We start from the raw sequence: 27985 nt of genomic DNA on the forward strand, positions 1-27985 counted from the left end.
CAACCAGCCATTGCTAGCGGTATATACAGAAGGGGGCCATGAGCCAGGGAATGCAGGCAGCCTCCTTTTCCATGGAAGCGGGAAAAGACAAGAAAATAGATTCTCCCTTAGAGAATCCAGAAGAGAGTTCAGTCCCCGCCGGTGTCTTGATTTTAGTTCAGGGAAACCCGTTTGAGAATTCTGACCGTTAGAATTTACGATAATACATTTGTGTTGTTGAAGCCATTAAGTTTGTGTTAGAGCAACAAAGGGAATCTGATACAGGAGCCAAGGAAGGTTTTTGAGTAGGTGAGTAATAATGATTTGGTATTTGAAGCTGTGGCCAGAACATTAAAAATCTACCTATATTACAGCTCTTTACAAACAGTCTAATCTGCAGACTACTAGACTCCTGTCCGAGATTACTTATCATGATCCATCTCTGAAATCAATTTATTGTGTATGAAGATTTCGGTTATTTCTAGAACCCCCCAAAATTATATATCTAAAACACTAGTCAGAAACTTTTCACTTTTACAAAAGAGATTTATTATGTTACAGTATATTTTGGTTACATTTTGGGAAAAATGCATTTATTTTATCACAAACTTACCTCAGTTATAGAGCTTTCTACAAGTTGTTGACACATTTTGTTTATTTAAATTTTTTTTGGCACTCATCAATGAATGAAGATGTATTTTATTTACCCTGGGTTCAATTATTTATTTTTTTTAGTCTCCAGCAGAGTTTCATATTCAGTTGAGTTCCTAGATAAGTAGTATATACATTTATATTAAAATTACCATAATTATTCAAGTAAAATGCTGAACAGAATGGTTTTTAATATTATATATGTTTCTAACTCTTCCTTATGCTGTGACTTAGATATACTCTAGGTCACAAAAATGTGTAAAAATTTGTACTTTTGAGTTGTAGCAATATCCTTTTATTTTAAAATAATCAGTGTCATATAAATTAGTGACTTTTATAAACTAATTTAAATACGGTTATTTCATGCATTTGCTTTGTTTTGTAGCAGAATCTAGCAGATTGGGTCACTAGAAGGTGCCTGTCTATATACTGAAGCATATGTGAAGGAATATCCATTCATCTCATTCTCCTGTATCACTCATCTGATTGGTACAGCAGACTAAATGGACTCCGACACCTTATCCAGTGTCCAGTTACTAGTTGTAACCTAACTATATTACAGTAGCATATATTGTATCTCATTTAGAGAAAATTAAATCCTAGAAACTTAAATCTTACAAGTTTAACCCAATTTTTCCTTTGTAATAAATACATGTACTTAATGGTTTTTATCAGAACTTTATTTTAAAATGGTTCTGAAGAACAGAAAACCAGAAAATAATACTGCTTAGTAAAAGCTAAGTTCTCAATTTTGATTATAATAGCTTTCTGTTTTCTCTATTTCAAGGGTAAAAATACCAACAAAATTCATCTTTATCTCTTTAAAACCTGCTTCTATTCTGGACTCTTGTTTTCAATGGTATCATTATTCTCTGCTATTAATGCTTATAAAAATTTTCACTGCCAGTGTCCTAGTCAGGAGCATTATCATTTGCTTTCATTATTTCAATATCTTTTTGCTGATCTCCTTATATCTAGTACATTTTTTCCTGCAAACCAGGGGTTTCTCAAAGTGTTGTCACTGGACCAATAGCAGCAGTATCATCTGTGAATTTGCTAGAAATTCAGATTCTCAACTCTCATCCTAGGTCCTGGGTTCCCAAAATGTAACCAAAATATACTGTAACATAATAAATCTTTTTGGTAAAAGTGAAAAGTTTCTGACTACTGTTTTCGATACATAATTTTGGGGGATTCTAGAAATAAGTGAAATCTTCATAAACAAATTGATTTCAGAGATGGCTCATGATAAGTAATCTCAGGAAGAGTTTAGTAGTTTGCAGATTAAATTGTTTCTAAAGAGCTGTAATATAGGTAGATTTTTAATGTTCTGACCACAGCTTTAAATACCAAGTCATTATTACTCACTGAATCAGAAATTCCACTCCAGTTTCTGGCTTAGTAGTTCTATGCTGAAGCTCAAGAATTCATACAGTAAAAAATTATATAAATAGGTGGGGAAAATGAAATGATATAAAGCAAATAATCCAAAAGAAGGTAAGGAAAAAATAAGATAGTACATTTAAACCCCAATTTATAAATAATTATATTAAATATAAGTGGACTAACTTCTATTTAAAAGACAGATTATAGACTGGGAAAAAAAAACAAACTCAAATATATGATGCTTTTCACAGTTAGACATAAAATATAAGGACATAGAACAGTTAAAAGTTAAAAGATGGGAGACTATACATATAAATATCAACCAAAAAGAAAGAAAAGAAAAGCTGGAGTATTTGCATTGTATCCAATAGATTCTCAGGCAGAAATTTGTTACTAAATAAAAAGGGACATTTTGTAATTGTAAAAAATTCAATTATTAAATATTAGGATATACCTAAAAATAGACTCAAAATCCTTAAAAAAAAAATAAAACAAGCCAACAAGCCTATCATGATAGAGATATTTTTTAAAGATTTTATTTATTTATTCCTGAGAGAAAGAGAGAGGCAGAGACACAGGCAGAGGGAGAAAGAAGCAGGCTCCATGCAGGGAGCCTGACATGGGACTTGATTCTGGATCTCCAGGATCAGGCCCTAGGTTGAAGACCTAGCGCTAAACCGCTTAGCCACCTGGGCTGCCCCATGATAGAGATTTTAACACACCTCTGTTTATGACTAATAAACAATCTGATGAAAGTAATATCAATACATATATAATAGATTTAAATAACATGTTTTACAACAGACACAACTGACATTTAGAATAGTGGGTCCAGTTATAGCAAGGTGCACATTATTTTAAGTGCTCATGTAACATTTACAAAAACATCATACTCTAGGTCAAAAAAGTAAGCCTCAACAAATTTTAAAGAAGTAAAATAATAAAGATTATATCCTTGGTGAAATTAACTGGCAATTGTGAAATTTTACTGAAAGGCATAGATGTCAGAAGTTCGCCAGGATATGAATGAAAAATTAAGCTCTACATTAAAAAAAAGAAAATTTGACACATAGTTCACACTCATAAAAAACCAGTTCTAAATGAAAGAAAAACTAAATATGAAAACTATAAAACTTTCAGGAAGTAGCATGGGAAAATAACTTTATGACATACACACTTAAGAAATATTTTCTGAAATGAGGCTGAAAGGACATCATAAGAGGAAAAGATTGATACTTTTGAGCACATTAAAATAACAATTTCTGTATGACTAAAATTATGGTAAACAAAATAGAAGTATAAGCCAAATACTAGTAGAAAATAATGGCAAAACAAGTAATAAGCAATAAGTAAAAATGAAAATGTCTATATCATTAAGAGAGTGGTAGATGGCATAATGGGAAAACGATCAAAGGATATGTATAAGCAATTCATGAAGGAAACTCTGATAATCAGTAAATGTGAAAAAATGCTCAATTCCACTAATCTCAGGGAAATTCAAATGACACCAATAATGGAATACCATTTCACACCCATCAGTTTGGCAGGACTTAACATGATGAAGTATTGTGTGAATTCAAGAAAATGGTAAGTCTTACCCATTGCTAGAAAATTGGTTCAACTACTTAGGAAAATAATAAAACATATTAAGTGTAACCAAAGCTTTGCATACCTGACAACCCAACAATTTAACTTCAAGGTATTTACTGTAAAAAAACAAAAACAAAAACAAAAAAAAAAACCCTTCTGACACACATCCAGGGAAATATATATATGAGGAATTTCATTGCAGAATTGTGTATAGTAGTGAAAAGTAGAAACAACCTAGTTGAATTAATTAAGATACTAGATGGGATACTTTAACAGGAACCTAATCACAGTGACCTAAACAAAGCAGGTACTCGTTTGTTTGTTTTTTTTTCTCTGTAAATGTCAGGCCTGTAGGAGCCGATCCCTGGGGCTGTGCCAGTCTGATGTGGAAGGTTATCCAAAGACTCAGGTTCCTACCATCTTAATGCTCTACCATCTCTTAACATGTTTTTTACTGACTTGAGGCTATCTGCCTTTCAGGCAGTAGGAAAGGAGAAAAGAGAAGATAGTGGGTAGGCAGCTTTCTTTAAAAAAAGTGGCATGTAATTCACATAAAATGATATTTGCCCTTTTAATAGGTAGTTTTTGGTATAGTCACAAAATTGTGCATTGCTACTAATTTCAGAATTTTGTCATCAGTTCCCAAAGGAATCTGATGCACATTAATACTCATTCCCCATTCTCTTAACTTGGTCATGGTATATAATCATTTTTTTATGTAGATTTAGTTTGCTAGCATTTTGTTGAGGATTTTTGCATCTATACTTTCAGATATATTGGTCTGTAGTTTTCCTATGTCCTTGTCTGATTTTGGTATTGTGGTGATAGAATTATTTGGGAAGGGTCCCCTCTTCTATTGTTTGGAAGAGTTTGATTATACACCACGATCAAGCAGGATTCATTCCAGGAATGCAAGGTTGGTTCAATGTTCTAAAATCAATCAGTGTAATACACCATATTAATAAAATATAGAATAATCACATTATCTCAATCTATGCAGAAAATACATTTCACAAAACCCTCTTAGTCTTAAAATCAATAAACTAGGAATAACAGAGAACTTCCTCAACCTGGTAGAGAGCAACTATGAGTAGCTAATATATTTAATGGTGAAAGGCTGAAAGCTTTCCCCCTTAAGATCAGAAATAAGATGAGGATGTCTGCTCTTGCAACTCCTGTTTGATGGTGGAAGTTCTACTCAGGACAATTAGGCAAGAAATAAAAAGACAGCTGAATTGGAAAAGAAGAGATAAAACTATGTAAGTCCCATGATCTTGCATAAAGAAACTCCTAAAAGATCTATCAAAAGCAAAACAAACAAAAAACCCATCTATTAGACATAATAAATTAAGCAAGATTACAGAATCCAAGGTCAATATACAAAAATCAATTACATTTTTATATACTAACAATGAACAATCTAAAAATGAAATTAAAAACACAATTCTATTTACAACATTATCAAAATAACAAAACACTTAGGAATATATTTCATAGGAGTATTTTTAACAAAAGAGTTAAAAGACTTGTACCCTGAAAACTACAAAACACTCTCAAGAGAAATTAAAGAAGGCCTGTTGTTTGTGGATTGGGAAACTTAATATCGTAAAGATGGCACACTTCCCAAATTGGTCTACAGATCCATTATAGTCTGCATCAAAAACGCAGCTGGATTTTTGTTTGCAGAAAATGATCCTAAAATTCATATGGAAATTTAAGAAACATTAAGGATAGCCAAATGATCTTGAAAAAAGAGGACTGTGGTGGAAGACTCACACTTTAGAATTTTAAAACTTACTGGAAAGCTACAATAATAAAAACTCTGTGGTACTGGCATAAAGATACACATACCAATCTATGGAATAGAATTGAGAGTCCAGAATAAATGAGTTCATTTATGGGCGATTGGTTTTTGGCAGTTCTGTCAAGAGCATTCAACAGGTAAAGAACCGTCTTTTTAACCAATGGTCCTGAAACAGTTTGTTGCAAAAGCACGAAGTTGGACTCCCACCTCATACCATATGCCAAAATTAATGTAAAATGGAGCAGAAACCTAAATGTAAGAACTTAAACTATCAAGCTCTCAGAGAAAAACATAAGTGTGAATGCCTTTGAATTAGGCACAGTTTCTTAAATTGACTTGAAAAGCACAAGCAACCAAAGGAAAAATTGATGATTATCCTTAAACACAATGAAAAACTTGTGTTTCAGAGGACATCATCAAAAAAGTGAAAAGACAACCAGGGAGTGAGGAAAGATATTTGCAAATCATGTATCTGATTGAGATTGAATTCCAGAATAAATGGAGAACTTCTACAACTCAACACAATTAAAAAGGCTTAAGATAAGCCAACTTAAAGATAGGCAAAAGATGTGAATAGATATTTTTCCAAAGAAGGTATACAAATAGACAATAAGCACATAAAAATGTGTTCATATATGTACAGGGTGTCTTCTTGGGGTGATAAAAAATACTCTAAAACTTTTATGGCAGTGATTGCATGCTTCTGTGAATCTACAAAGAAAACATTGAACTGTACATTGTATTTTTTTACATTTTTTCAATTGCACATTTTATTATTTTTTTAAATTGTATTTATTTGAGAGTGAGCAAGAAAGAGTATGAGTAGGGGAGAGGGGCAGTGGGAGAGGGAGAAGCAGACTCCTCACTGAGCAGGAAGCCTGACACGGGGCCCTATCCCAGGACCCTGGGATCATGACCTGAGCTGAAGGCAGACTCTTAACCGACTGAGCCACCAGGCGCCCCTGAAGTGTACATTTTAAGTGAGTGAATGAAATGGTATGTGATTTATGTTTCAATAAAGCTTTTATCAGAAAAAAAAAGTTGAAAGATTTGCTTTGCAAATTTTGACATTTCGAATATCTCATAAAGACATATCTTACTCAGTAATGATGATAAAACTTCCCTATTATTTGGAAAAATACACATTTAAAAATACTAAATTTAATACTAAATTTATTCCCAAATTCTATTTGGAAAATAAAATTTTAGTTTTAATTTTCTAAACATGACACCAAGGGTAGAAACCATAAAGGAATGCACTGATTTGTTTAATGACATAAAGCATTAAAATTTAAAGAAAAATGTTAACTTTGGAATAATATTTACACAATGGTAGAGAAATGATTCAAAACTCAATATGTAAAGAGCAAAAATATGTAAAGAAATGATTCAAAACTCAATATAGCAATAAATGGCCATCTTTTCAGTAGAACACTAGGCTTGATGATTAGTTTTATGTGCCAACTTAACTGGGCTAACAAATGCCCAGAGGATCAATAAAATATAATTTCTAGGTGCACTGGTCAGGGTGTTTCTGGAAAAGGTATTTGAATCGTTAGTCTCAGTAAAGAAGATCCATCCTCACCAATGCAGGTGGACGTCATCCGATCCAATCTGTTGATTAGATCTGTCTTAAGTAGAACAAAAAAGGAAAGGGCGGACTTGCTCTCTGCTTGAGCTGGGACGTGACATTGGTGCTCCTGTGACCAAAGGCCCTCAAACCTGAACTGAAATACACCACCCGCTTCCCTGGGTCTCAGTCTTGTGAGCAGCAGGTTGTGGGACTTCTCAGTTAACCTTGGGCGAGCCAGTTCCTCATAATAAATCTCTTACGTGTCCACCTGTATACTCTTGGTTCTGTTTTTCTGGAGAACTCTCGATAAATACATAAGGCCAGGGCATGAACAGGCAGGCAGCTCAGTGAAGAATCACAGCTAGGCAGACACGGAAGATATGTGTGGTCTCACTAGTATTCCAAGAAACTCCAACTGATAATGTTTCCAGGTTGATTCTATGAAAACAATTTTTTTTTTTTGCTATGTTAAAGACTTAAACATCAGCAAGAAAATGACCAAAATGGGGAGATGTCATGGATAGTCAGGTGCAGAAAAGAAATACACATAGTTTTTTAAATATAGAAAAAAAATTACCTCTAATTAAGAGTGCAAATTGGGGGCACCTGGTGACTGAGTCAGCTAAGCACCTGCCTTTGGCTCAGGTCCTGATCCCGGGGTCCCGGGATCCAGTTGGAAGGGCGTTGCACTCTGCCCCTCCCTGACCTTGTGCTCTCTTGTGCATGTGGTCTCTCTCAAATAAAAATCTTCAAAAATGAAAATTAAAACAAGAAGTCTCATATTTCACCGGTCATGAAATTTAATTATACCAGATTTATTTTTAAAATTTCTTTTAATGATATGAGGGTAGGGACTCTTGTAAACTAGCAAAAGTGCAGTTGATAATACAATCTCTTTGGAACATAAAAGTCATAACTTTTGAATGTATACATACTTTTATTTTTCCTGTTCTCAAATATGTATGTAGAGATGCTTGTAAAAGAAAGTCTGTTGCTCCTTTGGAACCATAAAACACTGCAAACCCCTTTAATGCTTTTCAGTAGAGGACAAGTCAATAATTCTTACACGTCCATATAGCAGAATTGAAAAAAGAACGTGGGATCCCTGGGTGGCTCAGCGGTTTGGCACCTGCCTTCACCCAGGGCGTGATCCTGGAGTCCCAAGGATCAAGTCCCACTTCGGGCTCCCTGCATGGAGCCTGCTTCTCCCTCTGCCTGTGTCTCTGCCTCTCTGTGTCTCTCATGAATACATAATTAAAAAAAAAAAGAAAAAAGAATGAGATTCCTCTTTGCAGGTATGAGAGAACCAAGATATATTGTTAAAGTGAAAGAAAAAGAGCAAGACAGAGAAGCGTGTACTCACATTCATGTCAAAATAACATGTAAAAAATATCTGGAAAAATGTACAACTGTTAAGCATGTTTGCCTGGGGGTTTTACCTTGTGTATCTATTATGCTTGGTTTAATACATTTTTTTAAAAATTTTATTTATTAGAGAGAGAGGAGGTGCATACAAGCGGAGGGGAGGTGCCGAGGGGAGGGAGAAGCAGACTCCCCGCCCTGAGCAGAGAGCCCAGTGCAGGGCTCGATCCCAGGACCCTGGGATCACAACCTGAGCCCAAGGCAGACACTTAACTGACTGAGCCACCCAGGCGCCGCAGGATTTACCTTTCTTACACCATCCCATTCTACCCCATTTTCCTGCCCTTCATCCTTTAAATATGGTCCTATCATAATTTTTGGCTAAACTAACATTGAACATTAACTATATAAATTATTGCTCATTTCTGTAGCTGTTTATTTTCCTTGAGCTGATAGTCATCCCCTGTTCTAGTTTCTTTCCTCTGCACCTTTCTCTTTTCCAAAATTTCCCCACCAAAGCATAAAGCCACTTTGTACACTGTTTTTCAAATAGGTAATCATAACAGGTCACAGTTAGCTCCACTTTTCTCTATTTAAAGAAATCTCCTGGGATGGCCTTTCCGGATTCCTTCAGCCTGCTGCTGCTCCGAACTGAACGGTTACACATAGCTCTGCTGTGTCCCTCCCATGTTGAGCATTCTGTTTCCTGGACCCAGTGCCTTCCTATTTCTTGGTTTATACCTCTGTTTCGGTGGAGCGCATCCTCAAGTAGCTTCCTGAGAAAGGACACATGGGAAATACAACTTTGACATTTTATCTTTTAGTCAGAGTTCTGTTTCTGAGAAACTAGCACAGTCTCATCCCTTCAATCAAAATGTGATTTTGCTGGGCAGTGTCCTTAAGTCCTTGTAGGTCTGTACCTTCAACATCCCTCCTTGCAAGAGAGACAACAATCGGAAGTTCTGTTCAAAGTTACGCTCACGGAGATCAGATTTTTTTTTTTTTAGTCCACCCAAACTGGTCAGGGGCTTTGAGCACCCACTAGCACACTGCAGAGTACTCCTGGGGGTGTGTATATCCTAGTAGTAGAAAAACAGGCCTGGATTAACAACCATTTATAAGACAGGCTGGAAAAGGTGATAGTATAGGAAGGTGCACTGGGAGTGTGAGTCATTTGCTTATAAAACTCACTTCATGGGGCACCTGGGGGACTCCGTCGGTTGGGCATCTGCCTTCAGCTCAGGTCATGATCTGAGCCCCACAATGGGCTCGCTCCTCAGCGGGAGTCTGTTTTGCTCTCTCCGTCTGCCCCTTCCCCACTGATGTCCTCTTTCTCTGTCTCTCAAATAAATAACTTAAAAAAAAAAAAAAAGAATAGAAACTTCTTTCCCAGCATGAGCTGCTTCAGGCCTGTAAACGACACCCTTCTGTGTTAGGGGGTTGAAAAGCCCAGTGTACAGTGGGTAGCATGGTAACTTGATGTTCCATGTTTAGACTTTTTAAAAAAGATTTTATTTACTTATTCATGAGACACACACAGAGGCAGAGACACAGGCAGAGGGAGAAGCAGGCTCCCTGTGAGGAGCTGATGTGGGACTCGATCCCGGGACCCCGGGGTCACAACCTGAGCCAAAGGCAGACGCTCAACCGCTGAGCCACCCGGGTGCCCCACTGTCTGCCTCTCACTGTGGAAGGGCTATTCAGAAATCCCGTGGACCACTAGACTCCCAGGAGCACCCCCGAGGTGGCCGTCCCCGAGTTTCCCACTCACTGGCTCACCTGAGCTCTGCCAGTGAATCTAGGGCACTGTGTACTCCGCGCGTCCAGGTGCAATAATCAGCCTGTCGCCAAGGTCCCTGCGGAGTCGAGCACAGCAGCCAGAGCAGAGGTCGTGCTGAGTAAGACAGCCCTGGACACCCCCCCCCCCCAAGCCAGGTGAAGGCAGCTGGCTCTCGTGCTCCTTGTCCACAAGGACAGAGAGAATAGCATTTGTCAGGTGAGTCACCTTAGAATAGGTCCCAGGGGTAACTTCTTGGCTTCCATCAATAGACCCCCCCTGAATCGGCCGCCCAGACTCCTTGAGCAGTACAGCTTTTCTCCAGGACTTGCCTGTCCCCTTCTGGAGCCACACAGGCAGCTAAAGGAGCACAGACCAGGAATCCCCACTCCTGTAATCCCTGGAGCTTCCTAGGGCAGCAGCGCTCGCCCATTGGCTTACTCTTTGGGGAAAGAGTGGGTGGGTCGCCCACCCAAATAGCTCCTGTCTCTGAGTAGGGGGGTCCAAGGAGGACCTGGGCACTAATGTTAGGTATGGGGATTGCATGTGATCTTCAGGATCTGTAGGAACAGGCACAGGGACTCTGGGCCCATCGTGATCCCAACTTGGGCCCAAACTCCATTTTCTCCTGCTGCCATGAGCCCCCCCTCCCCACCGTTGTGAGCACAGTCGTACTCAGCGTCCCCGGGGAGGACAGGACCAGTGCCCATTACTACTCTAAATGTATTGGTGCAGCCATCTTTGGGAAAATTCTGCCTCAAGTTAGGGAACATCCAGCATTTGTCACCACCATCTCTCAATCCTGATCCTGGGGGACTTAGCATGGACACAGCTTGTTGGCCTCCTTCATGCAGAAATGATGGTCGTAATATTAAATATACACACACACATTGAGATTTGTGTACTTTACGGTATACGATACAGGACACAGATAGTGCCATCGATGAGGCACCTCTGAATGCATGCACGAACACTTGAGAAACTTTCATTTTAGTGATCTTAGTGTTCTGTGTGGTCATGAGAACTGGCTAACTCCTCAAAGACATTGAACCATGATATGCCATGGGACCAGCTTTTCCATGTACTGTCATAAATAACCATCGAGCTTTGTTCCAGATTAAAACTTCTTGCTTTGGTTTGACTTTTTCTATTTAGATTCGATCTCTCTTTTCAGTAAAGACGCTGTATTTTTATCTTCCGGCTTTAAAGCCAAGTCAACTGTTTTGTCTTGAAAGTGGAACGTCGTTTGTTTGAAACTTTTCTTAGTTTTAATAGAATCACCAACCTGATTCTGCTTGAATGCAGAAGCTACATGAGTATTACTAAATTAGAGAATGCCAATAGTGTCAACACATGACAATAAATTCTAACTAAAAGAGCATTGGTGGGTGGGTGGAAATACTCTGCAGAAGGTAGCGAGCAATTTCTCATTGAAGCATTTGAGGAGAGAGGAACAGTTCTTCAGTAAGTAGTAGTTCAGATAATTGGGCATTTTTCACACCCTCCCTCCTGCCCCCTATCCTCCAAGCACATTAGATGACTCAGTCTTTATGGAACATTTATACACAAAGTCATTGCACATTTCTTCTTCTTGGAATGTCACCTTCCCAAGCCATTCTCTGAGAAGTAAACTCCCGTTCAAACTAAAAGGTGCACATCAAAATCATCTCGGATGTGAAGCCTCTCCCCTACCCCCCCAAAGCCAAAATCCTCACTTCCTCTTCTGTAATTGCAAAGCACTTTGTCGATAAGCTACTACTACCACACTGCATGCTCCTGGGAAGGGAGGGGAGATACGAGTAAAGGGTGGGTAATATTTTGTCCTCGGACTCTGTCCAGTACTCAGCAGTCAAGAATGGTTTGTTGCATAGTTGGTCAGTTGGAAAAAAGTTGTCGTTCCAAGGGAAGGGAGAGCTGTTAAAAACAGATTCTGGGTCTTACCGAATCAGACTCTCAGGAGGGTGGATCTTTTTGATGCGTGATCCATCCAAGTCCATGGAACAGACTTTGATGAACACAGGTCTAGGCTGGGCACCACACGGTAGCTGCCCAGCCTGTTCTCTCCGAAGAGCTTATTTTAGCTTCTCCTGTTCTTAGTTAGCCTTGCTTTTTATGTTTTCCAAGCCATTTGTTTGAACTTCAGGTTGTTCCACAAGATTATTTTCATTTGGCTTTCAGATGCGGGTACACATTCTGGAACCACCTGTCCTAGAATTTTTTATTTTTTAGCTGACATATAATTTCATATGTGTTTGTTAAGTTAACCTACATTCACAAGGTGTGTACACCATTAATGGAGTTGAGGCATGGGATGCCTGGGTGGTTCAGTGGTTGAGCCTCTGCCCTCAGCTCAGGTCGTGATCCTGGGGTCCTGAGATCGAGTCCCACATTGGGCTCCCTATGGGAAGCCTGCTTCTCCCTCTGCCTGTGTGTCTGCCTCTGTGTGTCTCATGAATACATATATAAAATCCTTAAAAAAAATGGAGTTCAGGCATATAAAAGATTATGGTGTTTATAAATGGGTCAGTTGGTTTTTATTTCATAATTATATGTTTATATTGTCAAAAATGTCATGAAAGTTATGAATCATAGCTGACACAAATAACAGGATTTCAGAAAATGAGGGATCATAGTATAAAAAAACAGACCTATGTTCCAACTGATAATGTTTTAATAATTCATTTTGTTGGGGTTTTTTTATTTTATTTTAAAGTAATCTCTCCACTCAGTGTGGGGCTCAAACTTACCACCCCAAGATCGAGAGTCTCTTGCTCTATGGACTGAACTGGCCAGGCACCCCAAGAATTCATTTCCTAACCAAGTTTACTTTGGAAAGTATTTAATCAGCTAAACCTATTCTAGTATTATGTCTTTCAATACCATCCTCCTTAACCAAGTGAAGTCCATAAACTAGCGGAAAAAAAACAGTTTTTCCACTTGTTTCTTAGATAATGCCTAACATAGAACTCACTTCCCTGATGTTTCAATGGACCACGTGTTTTGTGCAATTGTTTTTTTAATGACTCAGTAAAGGAGTCTGCCCACATGATTGAAATGCAATCCTCAAGACACAAAAGAACACACTCAAGAGGGTACTATTAAAATATAAATCCACTGTGATAGGCTGAAAAGAAGCTATTATAAATCTTGATAAACCCTAAAATAAGTTAATGGAAAAATAGGTCATAATAAGTACATAACCAAATATCCCACATCAAATGATAATGTCTTCCCTTAAAAAACTCACTGAAGTCTTAGCCCACTCAATTCTGTCAACGTGGTCCGTGAATGCAAAAGTCAAGAAAAATCTTTTTTTACTAAGTGTAGAAAAAAAAGCATTAAGCATTAAATATATTTTTATCACAGTCCTCTTACTCTTGGCTTTTTACAGAAAGTGATTTCGTGCAAGTTTAGGCAGCAAGTGCTACAGACAACAGCGAAGGTTATTTGGGTGATAATGATATTAGAAATTGGGAAATGCTGCTTTTGCCAAAGAAAGACCAAAAAAGGTCAGAACTGTATGAAGTTTCTCCAAGGGGAGCACTCACTGTCCTCTGACCAAAGACGTCGTGTCTAATAATTCCCCTAAGTGCAATTACATCCATGGCACCAAAACCCAACCCGGGAGCCAAAGTAAGACAGGAGGGGACAGACTTACAGTGCATTTTTGGGAGAGTGTGCGGGGAACTGAAGCGCCAGCAGCCGCCTCAGCCCTCAGGCTGGAGGCCTGCTCCAATCCCATTCCCAAGGAATCCTCACACGGGTCCTGGCTCCTAGAAGTGGGAGGCAAAAGTCAGGGCACCGCCCTCACGCCCCAGCGGGAGCTCCAAAGAGGGTAGAGTGGGAAGCCCTAAAGATAGAGACATGGGGCCACGGATAAGAACATGCTGCAGTCGGAGCCCCAACTTCTCCACTTGCTATGTGTAACGGAGGGAAAGTCTTCTTAAATCTCTGCCGCTCGGTCTCATCTGTCAAACATGGGTGACCATACCAGTTACTTACTGGGATTAAGTGGGATTTGGATTAATGAGACGCTTCATGTGAAATCAACAACTGTCAGCCATGACGACAGTAGTGTTGCCCATACGGTGCCCACGTCGTCGTGCTTGCCACCCCGGGGCACACGATCCTGGTGGAGCCCCCATCCTGGAGGAGCTTCCATCCTGGGGGAGCCCCTATTCTGGTGGAGCCCCGGTCCTGGTGGAGCCCCGATCCTGGTGGAGCCCCGGTCCTGGTGGAGCCCCCATACTGGTGGAGCTGTCATAGTACCTGGAAACCCATCAGGTTTGAACAGCCTCAAGAGGAAAGTTGTGTCTGAATTTCCAAAATTTTTTTTTCAGAACACTGCTGTGAACTAGTATTTCAAAATGCTTACCAGTCCACCCTGGTCTGCCAGAACTGAGAAGGACTCTAGAGAGAATCCGAGTTAGGCTTCTCAGAACTTTTGGAGATGAACTAATTGGAGAATCGAGATATAAGAAAAAGAACAATAATGATTTTTTAAGAAAGCAAGATTTAGCCTTTAGAAGAATTTCCTTCCTAGGCATGGGAGCGGTGAAATGAAAGTTCCTAGAGTAGCACAAGCTCATTATGTAATCCAGGATACTCTTGGAAAGAATGTGGCCTGGGAAAAAAAATACCTGAATATTGATCACAGGCTATTTTCCCTAATATAAATAATATAAAAATATTCCCTTAATTAGTTTCCCTAATATTAAAAAAAAGACTTTGCGTCTAAAAATCCATCCACACTACCTCAAAGTGATGAAGTTTTGGACAATGGGTGAGGTTTGGTGGGGTGAGTCCGGAGCTGATGACCAAGAAGGAATTCTTGAGACGTCTTTGGTGCAAGATGGTGGTTTTTCTGAAAGCACAGGGGCAGGACCCGTGGGCAGGAAGAGCAGGGGCCTGGGAGGGTGGCTGAGTACACACCTGCAGACTTGGGGGAGGGAAGGGAAGGGAGGTTTCAGCTGGTTTTCACATGTGGAAGAGGACCTAGGAGACACTGAGGCCATCATCAAGTTAAAGGTTGTTTTCCCTGCAGCAAGACCTTGGGAACCTGCTGGGGAATGCCACACAGATCCCACCCGGGGCGGGGGTCTTTTGTGGGATATCCCCTGTGCTTTGTCCTCAGCCGGCCCTCTGTTCCCCATCAGAAGTATCCTAAAGGTGAGGAACATTTCCTTTTTTCCCACGTGAAACCACAACAGATGTTAATACAAACTCCATTTGCTCAGTGAAAGTTTTTATCTGACCTTTTCAGAAACACGTGGGTGTGCCTCTTCTAGCGAAATCCCGGAGTTGTCATTTGTTGGGAGATCGTTCTTTTAAACCCATTTCCCCCTGTGGGGGGGAAAACACTAAATAGCAAAGAATTCAAACTGAGTTAAATTGCAAAATTTTAAAATCTGCTGCAATTCCACTTGGTTGCTTGTTGTTATTCCCTAAAATGTGTAGTGTATGTCTTGTGTCGAGTGTGTGGAGTGTAGCCATTGCAAAAAAGGCTCTGATGGATTTTGAAGCATTCAAAGAACACAATCGGGTGGTACCCTCCTCTCATTTTACAAACTGACAGCAGTAAATAAAGAAAAATGTTTTAATAGAAGGAAACATCCAGCACATTATAGGGCATAAACAATAAAGAAGTCAGGGGTCCTCTATGAACACTAAGCTAATGCAAATTACAGATCCCCAAGAACGGACCTACGGCCCTTGTGCCTTTTGGGGGCTGGAATGGGGGTTAGTCAGGCTGCCTAGCCACTTCCCCAGTGGGCAGCATCTCTTCTGGGAAAAATACTGCAGTGTTTGTAGTCCTGCCTTCTGCTGGGTCCCTTCTTGGTGTACCTCCAAGAAGAGAATCATAGAAATGTAGAGCTAGAAATTATTCTGGAGAGTTTACAGATTAGAAAAAATGAAATCCAGAAAAAGGAAGTAATTTACTCCAGCCCCAAACACCCAACAAGTAGTAGGGCCGGAGCCATATCTCACAGCCTCTATAGCTTCTAAACCCAACTGTTGCTTTGGAAGATCTTAGAATTCAGGATTTCCCAGAAATTTTTGGCTTTATATATACTGTTCTTAATAGAACATTAACTATATGTGCAAAGAGTAAATATCCACTGATCCCATCATTAAAATAAGATATGCATTGGATGTTGTGAATTTGTTACATGATAGAGAATAACCGAATTTACTAACATTTAAAATATTTGTGTTAAGAAAAATACCAACCACTGTGACAATAGCTTCATCCCTCTTGAATAAAAAATGTATAGAAGTTTGTTATTATTAACTCTACGAACATTTTTGAAATTTCCCTACTGCCAAGCATCATGTCCTAAGTGTGAAGATGCAGAAAAAAATAAAACAGAAAAGAGCCCTGTTCCAGCTTGCCAGTGAATTGAGGAGACCGCCATACAACAGACTAGCGGGGGTGACCCTGGGATTACAGCTGTGGCTGCTTGTGGTGTGATGCCTGTGGCAGGACCAATGAAGGCGGACTCAACTGTGGAGTAGGAAGGAGGAGACCCCCAGACAGAGCCACGTCTTGAAAAAAGGCCAGTGAAAGAGCAGAGAGCAGCAGGGACCAGCCAGTAGGTGTGATCGCATGAGACAGATCTGGGGACCTTGTGCTTCCAACCGACTGTGTCCCAGGCAGAGGGCAGAGCCTGAAGAGGATTGTATGTCACACTAAAACATTTGTGTTTGACTGGAAAACAGTGGGACGGTGTTGCCAACTTACCTTGCTCTAAAATAATACGGACCCAATTATACAATGAAGCTAATGGTTACCACCACCCCCCCACCCCCGCCACATATACACTCCTTACCATCGGAAACTTTAGTACAACAGCTGGGAGTCAAATGTGATAAAATCTCCAGCACCTAGTCATAGGGCTGATGGAAATCTCAGTTTCCCCATCTATAAAAGGGAGATCATTTTAGGGTCGTTGTAAGAAGCACATGGTTAGAGCCCATTAAGCCTTTATTGCCATGTCTGGCATCTTGTAAACATCCAGTAACAGTAAACCGGCACCATATTTATTGTGATCATCATCAGTAATAAAAACCTGAGTTGGAGGGGCATCTGACTCTTGACCTTAGGGTCATGAGTTCGAGCCTCATGTTGGGTAAGGAGATTACTTAAAAAAATAAATAAATAAATAATAAATAAAATCTTTAAATAAATAAATAAATAAATAAATAAATAAATAAATAAATAAATAAAATCTTAAAAAAAGAAAAACATCAAAAAACCAAACCTGAATCAGAGAAAATGGATTAGAATGCTAAGACTTAATTTTAACATCCAGAGTTAAGAATAATTTTCCCAAATCTGCTGATTCTGTATTGCTCAGAGTAATTGGGTCCCTTCAGAGAGAACTACTTTGTTAGAGGCAGAGCTAGGAAAAGGCACCGGTTAGCAAAATACATTGATTATGTACTCGTGAGGAACTTTTCTGCTGATTTTAGTATCCAAGAGGATGTAAGAAAAGAAAACTTGGGTTTCAGCGGTTGAGAGCAGGATCTGAGGAGAGTTGAGTACTTAATTTGGTAAAGGTAGAAGAGGAAAATATCGAGATCTGGAGATAGCAACTGGGAATAAAAATTAGCTTGCTCTTCTTTCTCTTTTCTTTCTTTCTTTCTTTCTTTCTTTCCTTTCTTTCCTTTCTTTCCTTTCTTTCCTTTCTTTCCTTTCCTTCCTTCCTTCCTTCCTTCTCCTCTCTCTCTCCTTCCTTCCTTTCTTCCTTCCTCTTCCCTCTGTTGACTGGCAGGCCCACAAAAAGAGTATATTATGCTTTTAATTTGCTATTAGATTGTAACTAATTGCTTATAATCTATCCTCATACTGTAATAACTAAAGGTTATTTTTTTGCTGCATTTTTATTGGACTGTTATCTGTAATTTTCCCAAATTGGAAATTTGAAATATATTGAAATATAAACCAAATTTCAATTTGGTTGTATGTACTTAAAAGATTAAGTAGGTCAGAATTAGATTTACTATGTGCACACTGCCATCTCTCTAAAAAAAAAAAGAAAAAAAAGACTATATTTCAATATTCTGTAGAATAATAGGTTTATTTTCTGTGTTCTGTTTTGCTAGTGCTCCTATATTCCTCCCTGTAAGAGAGAAAATCAGAAGAACTTGGAAAATGTCATGAATTGGCAACAGTACTGGAAAGATGAGATTGGTTCCCAGCCATTTACTTGCTATTTTAATCAATTTCAAAGGTAAGCCAGTATTCACATGTGCATATGAAAGTTGTTTGTAGCCTTGGAGGTTTATTACAAAATAAGTCATAGATTGTGCTCACTTGACAAAATATCTGACATGAGCATAGTCTCAACTGTCTTTGCGTGGAGTTAGGGCTGCCACTTACCCTACAGGGTGGGAGGCAAGTGAAGAACGTGCAGGACCAAAACAGAGAACTGTATGGTGGCTCTTCCCTCTGGATACGTGACGAAAAAGTGCTTTCGTTAGATGTTTCATTAGGAACATTAGATGCTAATGTGTTCCCTGGCAGTTACGGATCAATGCGCGTAAACTGAACAACATGTGGCTTTGTGAGCATCTCAGACTGCATCGATTCTTTCCTTTCCTTTTCCTCTCTGTTCCGACAAAGTATCAAGAACACAAGTTCCCACCATTAAAACTTCCTTGATGTAGAAAGAACTCCAGTTAAGCCACGTATCCACGGCTTGTCGGACTAGAACTGCAGTACCTGCCCTGACTAATCATCCTCATTTATCCATTAAACATCTATTGACTGTTCACAGCCCCTTGCCCTACTCTCCACTTAGATGTTCCAGTTACATTAAATCTTTTTTTCCTCCCCTAGTCCCTCATAGTGACCATCTACTCGCTTCCCTTATCCAAAGAACTGTAATTCCTTTTTTAAAAAAATTTTTAAAGATTTTATTTATTTATTCATGAGAGACACAGAGAGAGAGGGGCAGAGACACAGGCAGAGGGAGAGGTAGGCTCCACGCAGGGAGCCCAATGCAGGACTCAATCCCAGGACCCTGGGATTATGCCCTGGGCCAAAGGCAGATGCCCAACCACTGAGCCACCCAGGCGCCCCCAAAGAACTGTAATTCCTAATTCACATTTCTCCTTTATGCACTGTAACTTATATTTGCCGTCATGCTGATGTTACCTCCATGATTACTCCTCTCTCCCTTGTCTTAATTCAGATCGATGTGATTTTTCAGCTCTATTAACACAACAGTCTTCCAACCAGTCCTCCTACGTCCAACCTGCCCCCACACCAAGCCCATCGTTCAAGCTGCTGCCAAGGCGATCTTTCTAAAACATGAATTCAGTCAGGTTACTCCTCATGGTTTTCAGAGTAAAATCTGAACACCTTGGCATGGCCTATCCATCAGGTGCCTATTATTGCGTAACAAACCACCCCAGGGATCCCTGGGTGGCGCAGCGGTTTGGCGCCTGCCTTTAGCCCAGGGCGCGATCCTGGAGACCCGGGATCAAATCCCACATCGGGCTCCCGGTGCATGGAGCCTGCTTCTCCCTCTGCCTGTGTCTCTGCCTCTCTCTCTTTCTCTCTGTGTGACTATCATAAATAAATAAAACTTTAAAAAATTAAAAAAAAAAAAACCACCCCAAATCTGGTGGCTTACTACAATAATGATTTATGATTTATAATTCTGTGGGTTGGCTGGGAAGTCTACATGCAGTCAGATGATGGCTGGAATAGCTGTGTGGGCCAAGATGGCCTCTCATGCTCAGCACCTAGTACTGGTGTGGCCAAAGTGCCTACATGCTTGTCCACCAGCCTCTCGTCCTTCAGTAGGCTGCACTGCCTTCCTGAGAATATGGTAGCCTCAGGGTGGCACTTCAAGAGAGCCAGGCCCTGGCTCTGGAACTTACATCATTTTTGATACATTCTGTTGGTCAAAGCAAGTCAGAAAACCAGCCAGATTCACAGGGTGTGAAAATCGACTCTGCTTATTAGAAGAAGCTGCACAGGTTCTGTGGCCATATTTAACCTACCGCAGCATACAAGGCTCGAGTTCTTGCCCCAGACTGACACCTTTCCAGCCTCCTCTTTATGCTCATACTCTTTGCAGTAGCCACTTTGAACCATGTGTAGTTCCATTAAGATCTTTTATGTTTATATCCATGCTTACTTGCTTCTCCTGCTTCTGGACTGCCTGCCCTGATGAAGGCTCTTCACAGATTTCCCCTTTTCTGGGCTGTTTTCCTTGATTTCCAAGTTTGGGTTAGTTGTGTATCAGGATGCCACCTGTTGCATGTAAACAGAAAACTGACTCAAAGTATCATAAGGAGTCAGGAAATTCATTATTACATAAAGAAATGCACAAGTAAACCAACATTAGGGTTGTTTGATGCAGTAACCTAACAGTGTCATCCAGAAGCCAGGTCCTTTCTGGAGCTCAGTTCTGCTTCCGATCTGCTCAGGGTTACAATACAGTTGCTGCAGTTCCAGATGTCACAGCCACACACATGGCTCAAGTCAGTTAAGCGTCTGCCTTCAGCTCAGGCCATGATCTCAGGGTCCTGGGATCGAGCCCTGTGTCAGGCTCCCTGCTCAGCAGGGAGGCTGCCTCTCCCTTGTCCCCTACCCCCGTTCGTGCTTTCTCTCTCACGCTCAAATAAGTAAATAAATAGATAAATAAATAAATAAAATCTCTTTAAAAAGAAAAAACTATCTTTCTTGGTATGGTTTTCTTGGAACTAGGAAACCTTTTCTCAACTTCCCATAACTGACCTCCCCTTAGATTCCCCTGATTTGAATGAGTTCTTTTGCCTACACCTAAACCAGTCACGAGAAAGAATAATCAGAATTTACCTCTGAGTTGGGGATAAGGCAATATCTTCTAAGTTGGATGGAGAAAGGGTGCATGCCTGAGTATATGGGAATGAAGGGGCCGAGATGTTGCGGAACAGTCAAAAGTACATCTTCCATGTTCTTTGTACAGCTCTATCCCAGAGGTTTGCAACCCTCACTTCACATAACTGTGCCAGAAGAGCTTTAAAAAATAAATGCACCACAGACCAATTAAATTAGAATCTGATGGTTGAACCTAGGCATTAACATTTTTTAAAAATGACTTTAGAAGTTCTAATATACTACTAGATTGAGAACCACTGCTTCGCTTTATGCTCTCACTTATCACTCTGTGCTGGAATAATTTGTACACCCACCATCCTCAAAAGACTGTGTAGGAGTTAATGGTGTGGGACCTCTCTTCTTTGGCTTTGTATCCCTGGGACTTAGCACAATGCCTGCTTCTTAGTAAAAGTTTGGTGAATGAATGAATGGATGACGTGCTGGATTAATAAGGAGAGTTCTTTGCTTCCAAGAAATTAAAATTTATTGGGAGAAACAGGTGCTTGTGCAAATAGAAATATAGCTTCATCAGCTAGAGGTAAAAGGGGGGAAGACCTTGAAGATGAGATGGCTGCAATAAAGAAACCGAGGCTTGGCAGTGTAAGGTACATCAGGTGTATGGGTTATATAAATAAGGAGTGGTGAATTTGTAAGGTGGAGAGATTGTTTGAGGTTCGATTTCTAAAGGATAACAAATGCCATATTAAGGAGATTGCCTGCCATACAGGCAATGTCAATTTGTGATGTGACAAGTTTTGTTTTTAACCAAAGACTGATTTGAGTGGATCTCTGATTTAGAAAGTAACCAGTTTAGGGCACCTGGGTGGCTCAGTTGGTTGAGCATCCAGCTCTAGATTTCAGCTGGGGTCATGATCTTAAGGTGGTAGGATCAGTCCCACATTGGGCTCTGCACTGAGCATGGAGCCTACTTGGGATTCTTTCTCCCTCTCCATCTGCCCCTACCCCCCCCCCCAAATAGTTAAATAAATCTAAAAAAAAAAAAAAAAAGAAAGTAACCAGTTTGAGTGCTGAATGTGTTTTGGAGGAGAACAATGCAGAGTGCTTTAGCTAAGTGATGGGAGGGAAAGTGAGGAGAGTACTGAGTGGAAAAAAAAAAAAAACATTTTGAGTGGCTTCCCTTTGCCAACCGTTGTAACATTGTGTTATGTGAGTAACATTGTGTTTCGCTCACCAAATTTCTTTTTTTATATTTGTCACCAAATTTCTTTTTTTTTTTTTTTTTACCTTTCATTTATTTATGATAGTCACAGAGAGAGAGAGAGAGGCAGAGACACAGGCAGAGGGAGAAGCAGGCTCCATGCACCGGGAGCCTGATGTGGGATTCGATCCCGGGTCTCCAGGATCGCGCCCTGGGCCAAAGGCAGGCGCCAAACCGCTGCGCCACCCAGGGATCCCGTCACCAAATTTCTTAGAGTAGTTTTAAGTACCAGCTCCATTTAACATAGGAAGAAACTGAATCTCAAAGAAGTTAAATAATGTACACAGCTATTCAGCAAAAACAAAAAAACCCCCTGGAATCCAGTTAGTCTGATTTCTGAAGCTCCTTCTATTGTCTGCTGGTCCTCATGAAGCTTTTGGGGGACCCAGATGATCAGGAGAAGTAGAAGTGGTCACTGAGGAGTAGATGTGTGAGAGTTACGATCAACAGAACTTAATGACAATATAAGTGCCAAGGAGCAGAGAAGGGTCACATTCGCCCGGGTTGAGAAAGGACAGCCCAGTTGTGACCGTGCTGAATTTGAGGGACTCACAAGATACCCTGAAAATGCTTAAAAAGTGTTAGAAATGCAGTTTTTTGTTGTTGTTGTTGTTTTGTTTTTTTTACTTATTTAGAGAGGGAGAAGTAGTAGGAGGGGCAGAGAAAGAGAATCCCAAGCAGACTCCCTGCTGAGCATATAGCTTGATGCGGGCTCTCAGTGTCATGGCCCTGAAATCACTACCTGAGCCAAAATCAAGAGTCAGGCGCCCAACGAACTGAGCCACCCAGGTGCCCCTAGAAATGCAGGCTTCCAGTTCAAGTGCGGGAGGTCAGCGCCAGTGCTAGGGCGGCGTGGGAGTCCCTTGGACACAGGCTCCAGGGGAGCCAGAGCGGGAGCACAGACCAGGGACTCAGAGGGGCAACGTTGGCAGAGTCTTGGGATCATCCACACCCAGGGTGCAGGCAGGGGGACGCTGGACGAAGGGGTCAAAGGAGCAGTGTCTTGGCAGGGCGGTGCTTTGGGGAGAAAGGGCTAATCAGACAGGGACCACTGAGGAGTCACTGGTTTTGGCAATCGGAAGTCAGCAGCCGACTTTGTGCAGGGTAGGCGCTGCGCTTAGAGCAACCCGGTTAGGAAGCACTTTCTGGTTGCCTCACGGGCGGATGTAAAAGCTTCAATAAGGGCAGGCGACTGTTTCAACAGGTTTACTGTGTCTGGAAAAGGAGTCTGGTGGGGTGAGGGTGACTCCAGGGAGGCGGGAATGGACGGACGCAGGGGACATGAGCTCTGGCGAAGGAGGGAGCAGCTCCCTGGCCGCACACAGGTAAGAAACGAGGCCACGTGGACGCACCCTGAAGAAAATGGGCCGCGAGGAAATAGAGGAGTCGTGGTCTTGTTTCTGGGGGGGCGGAGCCTGGTGGCAGGGAAGAGGCCCGAGATCAGGGCGGTTTGACTCGAGCCCGCCACTGAACCGGCTGAGCCACCCCTGGGGCCTTGTTTGGGACAAGGGCGAGCGGGCCCTGCAGCCGGGGGCAGACCGGGGGGCAGGCAGGGGGGCAGACCGGGGGCAGACTAGGGGCAGGCAGGGGGGACAGACTGGGGGCAGGCAGGGGTCAGGCCGGGGGCAGGCAGGTGGCAGGCAGGGGGCAGGCAAGGGGCAGGCCGGGGGCAGGCAGGGGGGGCAGACCCGGGGCAGGCAAGGGGCAGGCCGGGGGCAGCCCGGAGGTAGACTAGGGGGCAGACTGGGGGCAGGCAGGGGGTGGGCCGGGGCGCCCCCCACGGGTGGCCATCGCCCCCACTTCCCCTGGCTCCCCTAACACAGTCGCCTCCCGCGGGCATGAACTTGAAGGCCGTCGAGTCCCCTCCGGAAGGACCCGCTCCGGGCGCCGAGAAGCGTCTAGAAGCATCTGGAAGCGCGGCCGTGCTCCCGGTCGGTCGGCGGGGAGGGCGCCCCTGCCCCAGGCGTCCCCCGCCCCCCGCAGGCCTGTCACCGCGCAGAGCACTCAGGCCGGGAGGTGCACGACGCCGGCGGGTCAGAAGTTGGGGCGCCGGGAGTCGCGCTCCGTACCTCGGACTCCGTCGTAAAGTGACCTTCAGGTTTCACTCCGCCGCCGAAAATCGGGACGACGCTTACCAGGAGGCCCGCACTTGCCAGGAAAGGCGGCGGGCGTGTTTTAGGGACCGGAGGCCGAGGCTGCCGGCGCCGCGCGGGGCTGCAGCAAAGAGCCTGTGTGCGCAGGCGCGCCCCGGGGGCTGCAGCGAGGAGCACCGTGTGCGCAGGCGCGCCCCGCTTCCCCCGCGAGGCTCCGGCGAGGAGCAGCATGTGCGCAGGCGCGCCCCGCTTCCCGCGCGCAGGGAGGGAGCTCCCGCCGAGGCGCCCAGGGACCCGCGCGGCCGCTTCCGTCCGTCGCCTTCCCGCTAACCTCTCAGCGCCCCGCTCCCCGCGCGGTGGGGCTCCCAGTCTCCCTGCAGCGTGTGCATCTGCGCCGCACCCCGGTTTTACCGCCTTCACCCCGCCGGCACACGTTTTCTCTCGGCCTTTCCCGGGCCTGCCCCTGCGCAGCCCTGCTCACGGCCTCGCACCGAGCGCGCCCGGAGACGTGTCTGCAGGCCCGGGCCCGACGCCACGGGGCTGGCTTCCCCGCGAGGGGAGCACGCGCGTCCTCGGAAGCCGCCCGCTCGCTGCTCCCTTGCATCTGCACCCGAGGGCTGGGACGGGCGACGGCGTCTACTTCTCGAACTTCTCCTTCTACGGAGAGCCGAGTGCGGTGCCTAACCGCCTCCTGGTACCTGGGCCTCCAAGCAGGCGCGCGTGCGCACCCGCCCCGCCGACGAGGCCCCTCCTCCGGCCCCGGCCCTCGCGGTTTCCCATCGGGTCGTGGAAGGGAGCTTAGCTGCTCTTTCAGCCCGGGCCCTTGCTCCTGCCCGCGGGTGCATTCTTCCGCCTTCTAGTTGTGCATGGGGGTGAAGACCAGGCCGTCCAGCCCCGGCTCCAGCTGTGGTTCCAGCCCCAGCCTCGGCTCCAGCTCCAGCCCCAGCCCTGGCCCCGACTCCAGCTCCAGCTCCACACCCGGTTCCAGCTCTGGCTCCAGCCCCAGCCCTGGCCCCGACTCCAGCTCCAGCTCCACACCCGGTTCCAGCTCTGGCTCCGGCTCCGGCCCCGGCCCCAGCCCCAGCCCCGGCTCCGTCTCCAGGTCCAGCTCCAGCCCGGCTCTGGCTCCAGCCCGGACCTTGCGCAGGTCACGGGGAAGCACAGTGGCGGCGGCGGCGAGGGGGCGCCACGCTGCAGGCATCGGCGGGGCTAAGGATCCAGAAGGCCGCCCCGGGAGGTGGCTGGCTCCCCGCGGAGAAGGCCCGTGGCGGCCCTGCCCGAAGGTGGCCTCGCAGGCCTGGGAGCTCCGGCGCTCCGGCGGAGACCACGCGGTGGCCAAGGCTTAGCGCCGTCGACCTTCAGAACGAGACAGAGCAGGTGTACAGGTTCTGAAGCGAGGGGGGGTCGGAGCGCAAAGGCGGGGGGGGCGGGGCGGGGAGCTGTGCGTGAGGCCTGCGAGGCCAGGGTGACACGGGGGAAAGCGGACAGCCACCTGTGCAGGTGTCTCTTAGGCTCCTCCGCCGGGGATGGCTGTGTCGGTTTTGCAGTGGTGACACGGCCTGCTGGGAAGGTCTCTTTGCAGGGCTGTTGGACTGTTCCGGTGACCCCCGACAACTCCTGGTATCCCATGCACCCTGCGGCCTGTGCCTCGGTCCCTGTCCTCTTCTCTCATCTGGGGACACCTTCACTTCTCTCCACTTCTATGGGGCCCTGCTTATGGGACGAGCCCTGGAAATAGCGCCTTTCTAGCGTGTGTCACTTTGACCCCACCTGTGCCTCAGTTTCCTTTGCAGAAGGGGGAAGTAACAAGGTTCTTGTGAGGTTACCGAGCAGATGCCATGGGCCTACCCCATAGTATTTCCTGTTAAAAATGTCTGGTTCATTATTTTTACTGCTATAAATAAGGTTTTCCTCAAATGTCACCGTGTGACCTTCTCTTAACTTTTTGCACATAATTACTTCCCCTTCTGTGTGTTTCCACGCTGCTATGGTGGCTTTTCTCACCCAATTATAGAGTCAGTTGAGAATATACCCTTCTCCCTTTATAGATTATTAATTCCATTAGGGCAGCGATGAAGCATCTAACATCAGGCACCTGAGTGTCTATTTCTCTTCTACCAGTTGTTAACTGCGTGACCTTGGTGAAATGGGCAACTTTAAAAAAAATTGTTTTTAAGATTCTATTTATTTGAGGGAGAGTACATGAGAACAGTGGGGAGGGGCAGAGGGAGAGGAAGAAGCAGGCTCCCTGCTCAGCAGGGAGCCCGATGTCATGTGATGCAGGATGCAGGGCTTGATCCCAGGACCCTGAGATCATGACCTGACCTGAAGGCAGACACTTAGCCGACTGAAATACCCAGGCACCCCGAATTGTGCAACTTTTTGATCTTGGTTTCCTCCTCTATGAAGTGAGGATAGCAGTATTCATTTTATTTTGTGTGGGGGTGGGGTATGGGTCCTATCTGCACAACAGTGAGTACTTAGTAAGTGTATATTTCTTTCCTTGTCCTGCGAATTTCTAACGATGATGGAAACAACTATTGAGTGAATAGTCTGGTTTTTCACTTGATGAGGCTGAGTGAGGTGTTGAATATACATAAGCAATAAGTGTTTTATTAATGAGTAAAGCAAAATAGAACACAAACACAGAATAGCTAAGGGGAAGAGATTCTACTGTTAAATAGAATGATTCTCTGGACACATCCTGATGTTTAAGTTCATTCAAAGTATGTTTGTCCTATAGTAAATCTTTTAAAATTTAATTTACCCTTAGCATTTTAGAGGAAGATGAACATTATGGCCTGACCTGAAATTGAGTAGAGTGCTTTGTAGAACACAGTTTAAAAGCCATTAAAATAGAAGATTGAAAGCAACCAATTAGAAAAGGAGCACTCACTCACTTGGGGCTTAATATTCTTATCTCTAAAATTTGATAGACTGATAGATTAAATGATTTCTAAGATTCCCTTAAGCCCTTGAATTTTATGGTTTTGTGATCCTCTGATTGTGAAGACTTGTACAATTACAGCAGCGTAGGATGCTAGATAAAACCCAAATGGTGAAAGAGAAAGAAAATTAACAAAGAACTAAGTGGTTAACAGTCTAGAGCCATTTAATGGGGGAGCAGACAGTCTTCTTACCTCAACAATAATTGAGTTTCATAATGATGACACTGAGTCATCCAAAAAGGTTAAATTTGGTTGAATGTGCTCTCCTTAAAAGGTAAGGGAATGTGTAATGCGTTTTTGGAAGGATTTTCTTACCAATAACATTTTAGCACTTTTGTTATTTTTTTATTCAACTTAAAAGGCTAAACTTCAGTTGTTTGGAAAATTCACTTATGTGAATATTTACTTTCTCTTCTAGAAAGAAACGGTGTCATTTTAGGGGCTACAAAGGCCTTCCTGCTACAGAATAGCTCATCACTCTTCTGTCATTTTAGGGGCTACAAAGGCCTTCCTGCTACAGAATAGCTCATCACTCTTCTGTCTTGGTTTTACCTTTTTCTATGTCCTAGACTTCATCCCTGAAATTACCACCATTTCAGTAACTTAGTCTTTCAGTTATTTCACAGTCATTTGGTAATCCCTTGTGACGTACCAGAGAGCGGTGGTCAAAGATCATAAGATGATAAGACTTTGTGTGCAAGGAACTCTTTAACTAGCGTGAAAGACA

The 27985-nt window shown here is 43.2% G+C and overlaps 1 protein-coding gene and 1 long non-coding RNA gene across 18 annotated transcripts in view; one reads left to right on the top strand and one right to left on the bottom strand.

Annotated features, from left to right (window-relative positions):
• Positions 1 to 27985, top strand: part of KCNMB4 (potassium calcium-activated channel subfamily M regulatory beta subunit 4) — a 59170-nt gene that overhangs the window by 6674 nt on the left and 24511 nt on the right. The window contains exon 2 of the mRNA XM_077913828.1: positions 18229 to 18356. Coding sequence (XP_077769954.1) covers positions 18229 to 18356 — 128 coding nt within the window. The remainder of the gene's footprint in view (positions 1 to 18228; positions 18357 to 27985) is intronic.
• Positions 596 to 21144, bottom strand: LOC144323410 (uncharacterized). Of its 17 annotated transcripts, none has more exons than XR_013388843.1 (9): positions 21013 to 21144; positions 20274 to 20389; positions 18506 to 18574; positions 16953 to 17044; positions 15378 to 15465; positions 14878 to 15061; positions 13781 to 13895; positions 10125 to 10201; positions 6644 to 7421 (listed from the first exon to the last, which is right to left on the bottom strand). It is a non-coding gene; the product is annotated as an uncharacterized LOC144323410 (long non-coding RNA). The 17 variants fall into 17 exon arrangements; XR_013388857.1 differs by lacking the exon at positions 6644 to 7421 and adding an exon at positions 7460 to 9424 and having other exon boundaries at positions 20957 to 21133; XR_013388850.1 differs by lacking the exon at positions 6644 to 7421 and adding an exon at positions 7464 to 9424 and having other exon boundaries at positions 14878 to 14986.

Source organism: Canis aureus, chromosome 11, assembly GCF_053574225.1.
Source record: "Canis aureus isolate CA01 chromosome 11, VMU_Caureus_v.1.0, whole genome shotgun sequence".
Lineage (NCBI taxonomy): Eukaryota > Metazoa > Chordata > Mammalia > Carnivora > Canidae > Canis > Canis aureus.